Below are 13365 nucleotides of genomic sequence, written 5' to 3' on the forward strand. Positions count from 1 at the left end.
GAAGTGACAATGCTGTCAAAATTTCTTTATAACTTTATCTCAATAAGACAATTCCTCATTTAATAGTCATCTTACAAGTATAAATCGTCTAGGTTTCTGCCAAAAGATACCGGATACGTGATTATGATTTTCTTTGTATTCTGCCTTTTTGACTCATAGTCTACAAGGCAACAACGACCATGCGCATTACAGATGACAACAATGGAATTTAACAAATTTTGTAAGTGATTTTCTTCAACGTTGGATGAAATGCTTTCACACACGTCAAAATCGTAGAAGCACGAATTGCAAGGAAATGCTTTCCTTTTCCAATTTCGCCTTAAAACTCTACCGTTCACGGATGGCAAACCACTTACAATACAATTAAGAAACATTATTAAGTAATGTTGTGTTCAGAGGCTTACATTATGATGGTTAATCTGGCCCAGTGACCATATCAACTGAGAGAAACACATTTGCTTGGTTCATGAAGAAATTACTAGAGGATACACACAGAAGGGCCATCCTTTACCTCTGATGAGAGGTAAGACTAAGACAACGTTGACGTACCCGGCTTAAAGAGAAACGTGTCGAATCAAAGAAATAAATGAGACCAATTAGATAATTAGCCGCAAATGTAGCCCATTGGCAAATCTTTCACATTTGCCCTGCCCACACGTAAGTTATTCATTTATTCATTAAATTAAATCGCGAGCATTATATTGGATAAAATTTTAATATCCTTGTCATTTGCTGATCGGACTTTATGTACAGCTGCAAATATGACTCCTACTGGTATATTAACAAAGGTGTTCATAATGACTATGTGTATGTATGAATGTACGCACTCTCTCAATCAGGGTAAGTTGTATCATATTTCTCAAGCACGTTTTCCTTGTATTTCATTAAATTAAATTAATAATAATAATAATAACACTTTATTACCATATGTATAAAAACGAAAATACAATGGAATTCTGAGTGGATCTGCAGAGCTCAGGCTAGAAATAAAACAACAAATAACATAATATCACACAGACAAGTTAAAAAAGACACCAAAAGTAACACAAAAAGCTGACGCAGAGTTCACGTAGATGAACACCAAGACGTACAAAATCACGAGAGCTCGCAGAACCATGTCGCCATGTGCCGGCGCCATAATGATATTTAAACGGTGTTATGTTTATCTTTAAAATGTGTTACTTTATTACAACATAAAATAGTGAATGTTGATTAGTTTTTCCGTCTCTCTCATCGGACTCCGATCTTTGAACTAGAGGAGGAAAGGTTTCGAGTAAGTTGTGATTTTGCACTTGATCAGAATTGCAGTAAAATGTTACACACAGTTAGGCCTAAGCTGCCGGGGCAATTATCCGACGACTCCATGGAAGCATTTTTTCTATTGAGATACAGTGAGAAGTTAGTCCTATTTAGGCGACAAAACTATGGGTAACTTTATCAAGTTAAATTTGAACTGTTTTGAACAATTTCACATATTGCATTTTTCTGCTCACATGTCGATAGTATTCAATTTTCTGGAACGTACAAAATTTGTTCAGTGAGTGTATGAATTCCTTCCAGTCAATTTTCATACGACCGTATGATACTTTACAGAAGTTTCTTTCATCAAAACTGTTTATAAAATATGAAGTTCCCTGTACCTTTATCAAAAGCGATCTGCACGAAAAAGAAACACTTAACCAACGATGACCAGTTTAAATTTGAAAACAACGGAAAAGCCTGAGTGCGCGACATTTTCACCGGTCAACATCAGTCCGAATTTTAAGAAAAAAAATCAAAGTAGAGGGCGTAATTATTTTTTCAGGTAAAAAAATTAGTAATATGCCAGCGACAACGGGAGAAACCAATAAACCTGACAACATTCTAAATGCGACTATGATTCAGAAAATAAATGTTCTCAGTCGTCACTTTCTTTTCAAAGTCAAGAGAAGAGTATAACATTTCAGTAATGATTTTTATTTTCACAGGTTATTCTACTCTAGACTTCCTATTTAAATTATTGAATTGTGCAAATACTGAAACTACTTCATTTAAACTCGAAAAACTTACGCGACTTCATTGTTATAATTGCATTTGAATTCTTATACGATTATAATTACTGAACAGGCATTCGACGTTCATATACCATGCATATATACTTTGATAATTTTCATTCCAGATAATAATGTCCTTGAATTAAAAAGCACAAAGACCAACATCAGTGTTTCTGTACATTTTCCTGATATGTCTGCTTTAACTGCCTGCATTTGGGTGAAGAGTGGAGAGACGAGAAGCGCAGGGGCGCTGGTATCCTATGCAGTCGCTGAATCCCATAATCAGTTCCTGATGTTCTATGAAAATGACATTTTCAAAACTTTTATCAAGGGTTCGGATTATTCATATGGTGCATATACATTACATGATGGTTCATGGCATCATGTTTGTACAACATGGTCATCAAATTATGGAAGACTGGTATTTTATCATAATGGATCTATCGCAAAGGAAACAAATTCTGTTAAGGCTGGGGAGATGGTACGAGGTGGAGGAGTCCTAGTTCTTGGACAAGATCAGGACAGCGTAGGAGGAGGCTTCCAGGAACACCAAGCTTTCATTGGTAATTTGACAGACTTCAACATGTGGTCAACAGCACTGAATGCCAGTCAGATTGCTAGAGTCACATCAGATTGTTCCATCGGTGGAGATGTGTTCACTTGGAATGTTGCTTATCTTCAGATAGAGGGTGACGTCTCCCAGACAAACACCAGTGGCTGTGGTAAGTAGCTTATTTCTTGCTCTGGTTCGTATGATAATGCCGTCATCATAAGACATTGAATGTTAACACAATCTCTTGTCTACCCTCTTATCTTCGAGAAAAGGACTATAAACATGAATGGTGATACTAATGCACTACTCAATTTTACGTATTAAACGCCCTATGATCGAAAACTATAGTATAGTTTTCTGTTTTTAGTTTGTGTGTGTGAACAATGTATTTCCTAGTACAATTTTTCTATATTTTACGTCTATGGGCCAAAAGCCTGATTTAAATGAATAAAATAAATAAATAAAGCATTGCTAGTTTGATTAGTTTTGCTAAAACGTGACGTCCTCACACAACAGACATGATTACCAGTTTACAATCCATTCACGTGGAAATGACAGCAAATTATTTTAGCCTTTAATCGCCCGCAAACAACTGAAACACAAAATATTATCACAGCGTTTATTTCACTATCTTCTCAGGATTTGTTTTGAGTCCATTTATTAAATAAACAACGAACTGTTTTGTTGAGATTTTTGCAATATGTTGTGGTATAGCTCACCTGTTTTTACTATTTCGGCTGTTGTTTGATAAAGTAGAACATTTAAATCCTTTCCTGCCCTCCTGATCGACAGATTATAGATATGGCTTTCTTTTTTTGTGCAAGTTGAAATGAGAGATAAAGTATAGGGGACAAAGTCGGCCATTTTTCATGAATTTTGTTTGATACAAGATACTACTTATATTGTTTGACATGTTGAAAGATACTGAATGAACTGGTAACCATGCATATATTCGACCCCGGTTTTAGACACGATAAGCGAAACCATCATTCATTTTCGTGATGTTTTCATTGAATTTGTGTCTAAAACTAGCGCAGTGTATCGTGTTTCTCTTGGATAAAGGGTAATTACGCATTGCTTCAACGTATTTATCTTCGTTCGAGTAAGAACAAACTAATGATCGATTGTCTTGTCGAATTGAAGATGAGTGCTAGCACTGTCATTATAAAGTGGAGAGAATTTTAAATACGTACACCGATCAAATGCATGAGCCAAGAATTTCGTCAACTTAAAAATGTAGTTCACTGACACAGTGTTCGGTTTGAATCTCTGAATGTTGTGATGATATCCATACGCCAAGGGAAGTTGTCAATCTTTTAATGTGTCTACGTGAGCGGGCCAGGTGAAACTCGTGCACGGCAAGACAGTCGATCAGTCAATGTCTGTATCAAGTCGACTTTTGAATAATGTCGAAGCTAGATGTAAATATAGAAGTTCGCCCAGGCTAATTAAAAAAAACCAATAAAACAAAATAATTGAATGTTTATGACACAGACTTTGTCGTATTTGTTCCAGTCGACCACAAAGTTGCAGCCAAGTTGCAATACGTGCGAAACCCAATGTTTACTGTATTCACATTTAGGCAAAATGTGACCGGTGGTATGTTATTTGGAAAGAAAGAAATAATGCGAGATTGCTTTCCTTTTTTAAATATATAGTCTCTCAATCCTATATTGTTTCAGCTGCATTATCATTGTCGTCATCTAAAACCATGTTAATCGCATGACCGTGACGAGTTAGCCGGCTGAGCTTACGGTCCAGACATGTTCTTGCAGGGGTTACACGATTAGGCTGTCGGGTCAAGGCAGTCTATCTTCCATACGAGTAACTCAAACGATAATACAAAAAACAGAATCCGAACTAATTTCGGAATTCCAAAGTCCGAAAAATAACACCACTCTTCCTTGTATGCATTAAGTGTATGTTTGTAGGAGGTTTACAAATATGACACTATATTTAAATTTGTAACCCCAGAATTGGGCCACGTCGTTCCAAAAGCATGTGATCAGCGTAAAATTCAGCTGAACTTTCTGGGGATCACATTAATCTGTCAAAAATGAGCAGATTTTTTTCAGCTGTTTTTCCACGGCTGAAAAATTCTGGCGAATATATCTTTGTTAACAGAACAATCGGCTTGGTTTTTAGATATCATGTGAAAAATCAGCTGCATATCTTGTTTTTAGACAAAAATTTAGCTGATTTTTAGAAATTATTAGAACATTCCATTCAGCTGAAAATGTCAGCTGATTTGCAAAAATTCAGCTGATTTTTTACTGAATTACTGTGCTTTTCTAAAAATTCAGTTTAACTTTATACTGAACAATGTGTTCCTCCAAAAAATCAGTTGAATTTCTTACTGAGTATGAATTTTAAAATGGCATTTTTGGGTTGTTAAATATCTTAACTGGAAAGTTATGGTACAATTATATTCAGTATATTATATTTACATTAATGTCTGGTGAGAAAATTTGACATTAAAAGAAAATTCCGAAATGTGTTCGAAGATTCCGAAATTAGTTCGGAACGCGTTAAAGGCAATTTAGTTAGCAAGTTGAATACCCTTGATGAGATTTTTATTATGACCGATCATGCTGTACTTATGAACGTGCAAGAAATAGCCACGACTGTGTTGTTGCTTTAGAAAGAGCTTTACGGGGTCCTATAGCCACTAAAACGTTTCCACTCAAGAACATTGGTAGCAAAGACCCTTATGGTATGAACATAGGCGGCCCAGACGTTATTAATATTATTGAGTTTTCACACTGTTTTCTCTATAAGTTCCTCTCCTATTCTTCATGCTCTGACTGATCGGAGTAAACAAAATAAATGATTATATAACATAACCTAGCCTCTTGACTCTTTATTTATTTTACACCCCATTACAAGGACGCTTATCTCTTCATATAGACATCTTTTAATTAATGAGTCACACAACTAACTATATAGGTGGGTTTACACGTGTATTTTTTTAAACCTGAGGGAATCTGATTAGTTTCTCTGTAAATATTCCTTATCAGCGATCTAAGCGATCTCACGTTTACACGTCATGCACAAGGTATAAATTTAGTTCGGGTCAAGCGACCTCAGCGATATCTGGGCTAGAGAACAATCGCGTGCTTGCAATGGCGCACCCACACATCGTGCAGCTGCTGTCTACGCTCTTTTTGTGTTCTGTCAACCAATCGAGACGCCTTCGACGAAGAAATTTACTAGGAGAGAATATTGATGGCCTCGCCCCGTCTGATGTCGGTATCTATTTCATGTTAAGATCAGACTAGTACTCTTATACGGAAAAATGAGACAATCAAAGTTCCGGCCAATGTAACACTAGTAACAGGGGATGTAATTCCATGTACACGAATACACCACGTAATGAGGCAATTGAATCAGTCGACAGAGCATTAAATCAGGAAAGATCATCAAACAATTACATAATCAAGCAACCACCAACGAAGTACATGATAGCTCCGCTAGAAATAATCTTAAAAAATAAGACATTTGAATTAAACGATGAATTATACCGGCAAATATGGGAATGCTCGATAGCATCTCCTCGATGGGATCGCCTTCTTCGCCAGAAATTGCAGATATTACATTTCACGAGACAGAAATGAGAATAACACAGAAACACAAACAACAAATACCGACCTGGCTGAGGTTCAGGGACGATGTTTTTCTGATTTTATCAGAACACAACACGAACTCAATGAATTAATATGAAACATCAACAAAATGCATCCTACTTTCAAATTTTCGTTCGAAAGCTCCTCTCAAGAAATCACATATTTAGACCTGACTATCTACAAAGGTCGTTGATACAACAAAGAGATATTCTCGACATCAAGACACACACAAAGCCAACAGATACGTTCCAATTCTTACAAAGAAACTCATGCCATCCTGCAACAACATTCAATGGTCTGATCAAAGGTGAAACATTACCATACATCAGAACACGTAACAACGAAACCGATTTTACACAGAAAGTCACACAATTTAGTGAAAAAAAATTTTGTGAAAAATTACAAGACCGACAATATAAAAAAATGAAATAGAACGCATTATCAGAGAGACAGATCATAAAAACAGGAAAAGACTGCTTGAACAACAAAAAGAAAGAAATAACGCCACCAACAATACAGTAGTCTTCATAACAACGTATAGTCCCTACATCGAAACAACAAAAATCAAGCAAGCCCTGACAGAAAACCGGAGTGAACGTGAAAAAGACGAAACACTAAAAAAACTGTTCCAAAACCAACCAATAATCGCATATAGAAGGAACAGAAATATAGGCGACACACTTATAAGCGCCAGACTTCACAAAAACTACAATAGCTCAAACTCAGGTTCACACGAACCTACACAAACACAACGAGATCAAACAGAAGACATTCTAGCTTACCTACTTGAACAACAAACGTAAGTGGAACAACATATTACCAAATAAAAACAATCAACCATTCAACACGTCTCACCAATCAAAAACGAATTTTAAGTGACTGATGAAGAAAACTATGCATGTTTTCGAAGCTTAGCGCCAAAGGATCGCAGTGTCACAGTAGTCTCTCCGCTCCAGTGCGGATTAACACAAGACACGTAGATTACGGGTACGTCTCGCCATGGCTAAGCAACACTTTACATGAAACAGCCAAACATGATTTACACTTATATTATACACAATATCATACACAAAGCGCAAACAACCCAAATATGAACGATGTGTGGAGTTGCTTTCCCTTTACTACCAGTTGCTTTCCCTTTACTACCTACAACTCATCGTAAAATGGCATAGTTTTTCTAGCTCTGCCATCACGACGGTTGTTGTCGGACACGGACTTGAACTGAGCTCGCAACCGTTTGATTTTGTTGTGGCATTGTTCGGCTGTCCTCTCGAGTCCCTTCTCCCTGACTTCATACACTTGCCGATCCCTCGACGTGCCGTCTTTCATACGGATGACGTTTTCGTCTCTCCAGATTGAAATTAGTAGCCTGATCTCTTCCTGTGACCAATTGTTGCCGCGATCGCGAGAGCTTCTTACTTGAACCATGGAGGTACTTTCTACCTCCATGCTTGAACACCGTCCATTGCGGTAATGACCGCAAGCCCGAAGGCAGGATATAGTTCGGCGTTCAGTTTGGTGTTCTGGTCACACATGTAAATACTTAGTAGGCCATTGTTTAGTACGGAGCACCGAGCCTGGACCAGCCCTCCGACACCGAATTAATTTAGTTCTTCGTTAGTTCGGTGTTGTCTGTTCACAGGTTCAACTGACACAGGTTTAAAGTTATTCCGATGTCAACTCCGGACTAACTCACACGTGTAAACCCCCCCCTATGCTAACCCGTGGACTTATCAGGGATTTTATGGGTTTGTCAACATTGCGAAAGATAGGAAAAGTTCCTTTTCATTTACATCTCTATCTTTCGCCATGTTGACCAACCCATAAAATCCCTGATAAGTCCACGGATTAGCATAATTAGTTGTGTTGACTTATTAATTACAAGATGTGTATATGAGAGATAAACGTCCTTGTAATGGAGGGTAAAATAAATAAAGAGTCAAGAGGCTAGGTAAGGTTATATAGTCATTTATTTTATTCACTCCGATCAGTCAAAGCATGAAGAAAAGGAGAGGAGACTATAGAGAAATCAGTGAGAAAAACTCAATAATATTAACAACCTCAACCAAATTTTGAATTCACAAAGACGAATTAAGAAAACTTTCTTGCATACTAGGGTACTATTCAATCGACAAAGAGTGCCAAAGAATCTTAATTTGCATAGATCTAAATATGCTTCAATGGAATATAAACCAAGCGTGCTTAGAGCAATGTCTGACGAAGTTCTCGTGGGCAAACCTTGTATCAACTTTGCTGCATAACGTTGACATCTTTCAAGCATTAGAAGTTCTGTGTCGGAGATGGTCCAAAGTTCACATGTATGAAAAACTGCCGGAATACACATCCTTTTCCAAACATCTGCGCTGATAATAGGAATGAGACCGTTTGGGCCGATACCGAGCTACGAAGAGATTTGATGATTGCTCTAGCTTTTTTACAGGCAGTAACAGTTCTCTCCATTGAAGATAAAGAGCTGGTCAATTTCATGCCAACGATTGTAATGGAGTCCGTTTCGGTGACTGCTGTATTGTTCAGGAGTAAGGTTGAATGGGTTTGCCTAGATTTGCGCTCAACGTTCGATTCTCCAAAAACAATTAAGCTGCATTTGCTTGTGGAAAGTTTTAGTCTCCATAGTGAGCAGAATTCACTGACACAATCTACATGTTTTTGACAGCTAGACAGGGTAGGTGCAAGAATTGATATGTCATCTGCTAGTGCGGGTGCACCAGCAAACGATGATCCAACAAAGCAGCCAATTTCATTAGATTCTAGTTCGTTAAATAAATCGTTAATATAAACAAGGAAGAGCACTGTAGAAAGTACACTTCCCTGTCTGATTCCCTGAAATATAGCAAAATCTTTCGAAGTATATCTGCCAATGGCGATTCGGCAATTTTGGCCGTGGAACATTGTGCGTAGGAACCTCCAAAGTTTTGAATTTATGCCCAGTCTATAAAGTTTCGTAAAAAGTCCATTCCACCAAATTGTGTCAAAGGCTTTGTGTATATCTAAGCTGCACATGAAGACTTTATTACGACGTTCAATGTGATAGTTGATAGTCTCTTGGATGCCGAAAGCCGTTGTGACGTTGCTTTGCCCTGGTTGAAATCCCGCTTGGAGTGGGTGAGGGATGTGAAAACTGGATAGCCATGGCTGTAGGCGTTGAAAAATACACAGTTCGAAGAGTTTTTGTAGAGATGGCAGTAAAGAAATACCTCAGATTGTTAACATTTAATTTGTCTTTGTTGCCACCTTTAAATACTGGTACTAGGTATGCTGATTTAAAGGCATATGGAGAATACTCTACATCAACCATTGCATTAAATAAATGCGTAAGACAATTGATGAGAACTGGCCCACCAAATATAATATGCTCATAAGTGATTGAATCTGGACCACCAGCTTTTTTGCGTTTTAATTTCCTTACGGCACACGAGATTTCTTCGTCAGTGAAAGGAGTAGACACAATCTGTTCCCGATTCAAATAACTCTCGGTAACTAGTAAGTTAATGTTGAGTGAGAAAAACTCAATAATATTAACAACCTCTGGGCCGCCTGTGGTGTGACGCCTGCGCATGTGATAAAACCACGAAAATGTTGCTTCGTCGATAAGATGTTTTAAGAAAATATTATCGTGCGAGTGAACAACAATCGGTCACATTCATGTTACACTTTATACTTCTTCAAGGTTGTCTTCAAGTTAATGTTGAGTGAGAAAAACTCAATAATATTAACAACCTCTGGGCCGCCTGTGGTGTGACGCCTGCGCATGTGATAAAACCACGAAAATGTTGCTTCGTCGATAAGATGTTTTAAGAAAATATTATCGTGCGAGTGAACAACAATCGGTCGCATTCATGTTACACTTTATACTTCTTCAAGGTTGTCTTCAGTAAATGCTGACCGTTTTAACGTGGGCGAGCTTCCATCTTTTGGAAGAGATACAAACCCTATAGCATCTTTTGCAACGAAGAAGACATCATAGCACACTTTTCAACAATTAGATATTATTCCCTAATATTTTTCTTCGTTCTGCGAAGGAAAATACGAGTGACGTAATGACAGTGTCACCACGAGTCGAAGACGAGTGGTGACACGGTCATTACGTCACGAGTATTTTCCGAGCTGAATGAAGAAAAATATTAGGGAATAATATACTTATCACATGCGCAAGCCAATAATTCGTTATTTTTTGCGAAATAAAATAAGTTTTCCATGACGATTCCGCGTTTAAACTTTTGAACTACTTTAGGAATAAATATCAGTTCGCCGTGCACAAATTGTCAATCATTTCCAGTCCGAAGGTCCGTCGTGTGCATTTGCGCTCACGTTCGTTCATGTGTGGATCAAATGACAGCTCTCAGTCTACATGTAGGCTACCTTCCGCAAAGTTATACTCTATTTCAAAGATAACATAGTCCTAGAAATTTATCACAGACGAAGATACGCTATTTTTCGGGAACAAATATGGACTGAATCTCGACAGCGCGAACACTGTAAACGTCGCGCCTGACCCTGTTTGCAATGCGTACGGAACCCACGGTATACACGACCAGCTTCGAGTTCGTTATTTCCGCAAATTATTCACGTAATTCCTTCGGAATATACAGGCGGTACCCTCTTGTGTTTACATTGTTCGGATTAGTAATGTCATAGTCTGTGAAAATATCGATTTCATTACATGACTTTTGATCGTGGGAGAAACATCCGCCACCAAGTTGTTTGTTTACATATTTACGAGCACACTGAAGATCGACAAAAAAAAGGTCCGACGCACCAAAATTGATGACATAGACGCGGGTTGTCATGACGTAGAACGACCAGAGAATAAATCCCGTATTTTTTGTTTGGAGACGACAAACTTGGCTTGTGCATGTGATAAACGCATGTTATCTCAGCAATTAGTTTAGTTTATCACAGTTCGTTCTTTGGTATCCTGTGTATCTATCTAATATCACAACAATACAAAATTATACCTATTATAGTGAATATAGATCATAACTACAGGTTATTTCTGCACAGTACATTACATTACATTACATTACATTACAGTACAGCCATTATAGTACAGTACAGTACGGTACAGTACAGTACATTACACTACATTACAGTACAGCCATCACAGTACAGTTCAGTACGGTACAGTACAGTACAGTACAGTACAGCACAGTACAGTACAGTACAGTACAGTACAATACAATACAGTACAGTGCAGTACAGTGCAGTGCAGTACAGCGCAGCGCAGCGCGGTACAGCACAGCACAGCACAGCACAGTACAGTACAGTACAGTACAGTACAGTACAGTACAGTACAGTACAGCACAGCACAGCACAGCACAGCACAGCACAGCACAGCACAGTACAGTACAGTACAGTACACCAAGTACAGTACAGTACAGTACAGTACAGTACAGTACAGTACAGTACAGTACAGTACAGTACAGTACAATACAGTACAGTGCAGTACAGCGCAGCGCAGCGCAGCACAGCGCAGCACAGCACAGCACAGCACAGTACAGTACAGTACAGTACAGTACAGTACATTACAGTACAGTACATTACAGTACAGTACAGTACAGTCCAGTGCAGTGCAGCGCAGCACAGCACAGCACAGCACAGCACAGCACAGCGCAGTGCAGTGCAGTGCAGTGAAGTGCAGTGCAGTGCAGCGCAGCACAGCACAGCACAGTACAGTACAGCACAATACAGTACAGTACAGTACAGTACAGTACAGTACAGTACAGTACAGTACAGTACAGTACAGTACAGTACAGTACAGTACAGTACAGTATCAGTATCAGTACAGTATCAGTACAGTACAGTACAGTACACCAAGTACAGTACAGTACAGTATCAGTATCAGTACAGTACAGTACAGTACAGTACAGTACAGTACAGTACAGTACAGTGCAGTGCAGTGCAGTGCAGTGCAGTACAGTACAGTACAGTACAGTACAGTACAGTACAGTACAGTACAGTAGAGTAGAGTACAGTATCAGTACATTACAGTTCAGTACAGTACAGTACAGTACAGTACGAATATATCGTGTTCCTTTTTATGCCGAATCTTCACAACGGTTTCTACGTATGTGCAATCTTTCAGACGCAGTGCTCTTATTCGCGCCATTGATTTCCTAATCACTTTTCTTTGTTATATATACGTGTCAGCCTTGCCAATCTTCTAAACTTGGAAGATTCAGTGTCCGTGAAAGAAACATCACTAAATTTGATATAACGATCCGATTCCACACATTTTCATCGTGCATGACCTTCACCTGATTACTGTAATGAACTTTGTAGTGTACTCTCTTCATGGCAGATTTTTTTTATTTACAGGTAAAAGACAAATGTTCACATTTTTAAAGAATGTATCCGCTACATCATATGCACAGTTCATTGGTTCGATTCCCGACATGTCCGACATGTCCATGTGTCTTTGGGTCAGGATACCAGACCCGGAAGTGGGACATATCTACACATTTGTGTCCTATGCTATTAAAACCAACGGAAACGAAATTACCATGGAAAATCCGTACAAGAGAGATGGAACTGATACGTTCAGGTTGCTTGCTACGATAGCCAAGAGAATGTATTGGTATGTAGAAGATGTTGGTTTCGAGGACTGGACATTTTGGTGTTTTACTCTGAATTTTACAGGGGACAAATACTTGCTCTATCTCAACGGACATAAAATCAAACAGGAATCAGAACATGAGAAGAGTAAAAACGTCAACAAAAGAGTTCAAGGCGGTGGAATTCTGATTCTGGGTCAAGATCAAGACAGCCTTGGAGGAGGCTTCCAGGACAGCCAAGCCTTTCAAGGACATTTAACTGAATTTAACTTGTGGAATCAATTTGTCGACGAACGAGAAATACAGTTACTGATGTGTGGCCTTGAATACCATTCTGCGATTGTATCGTGGGCGTACTCACGTTTCCAATTATTTGAGATTCAGAAAATTTCGGATACAACACGTAAGTTCTCTTCATTTTCGTACCTCATCGGGCTTTCAATGTTTGCAATGAAAAACCATGATTTTAAGTAAAATGAAAGAAACCCGACGTACACAACAATATGTTAGCAAATACTACGCATAGTGTGTAAACCAATAATAACATTAGCTTACTATGACTCGACCCAATAGGAAAAGTAAAA

General features: G+C 38.4%; 1 protein-coding gene across 1 annotated transcript; it reads left to right on the forward strand.

Annotated features, from left to right (window-relative positions):
* Positions 1-12622: 12622 nt before the first annotated feature.
* On the forward strand, positions 12623-13255 carry LOC139143303 (neuronal pentraxin-2-like). The gene has a single exon (XM_070713530.1). It carries the CDS (start codon positions 12623-12625, stop codon positions 13253-13255), a length of 633 nt encoding a protein of 210 aa, XP_070569631.1.
* The last annotated feature ends 110 nt before the right edge of the window (positions 13256-13365 follow it).

The sequence above is a fragment of the Ptychodera flava genome, chromosome 11, assembly GCF_041260155.1.
Source record: "Ptychodera flava strain L36383 chromosome 11, AS_Pfla_20210202, whole genome shotgun sequence".
Lineage (NCBI taxonomy): Eukaryota > Metazoa > Hemichordata > Enteropneusta > Ptychoderidae > Ptychodera > Ptychodera flava.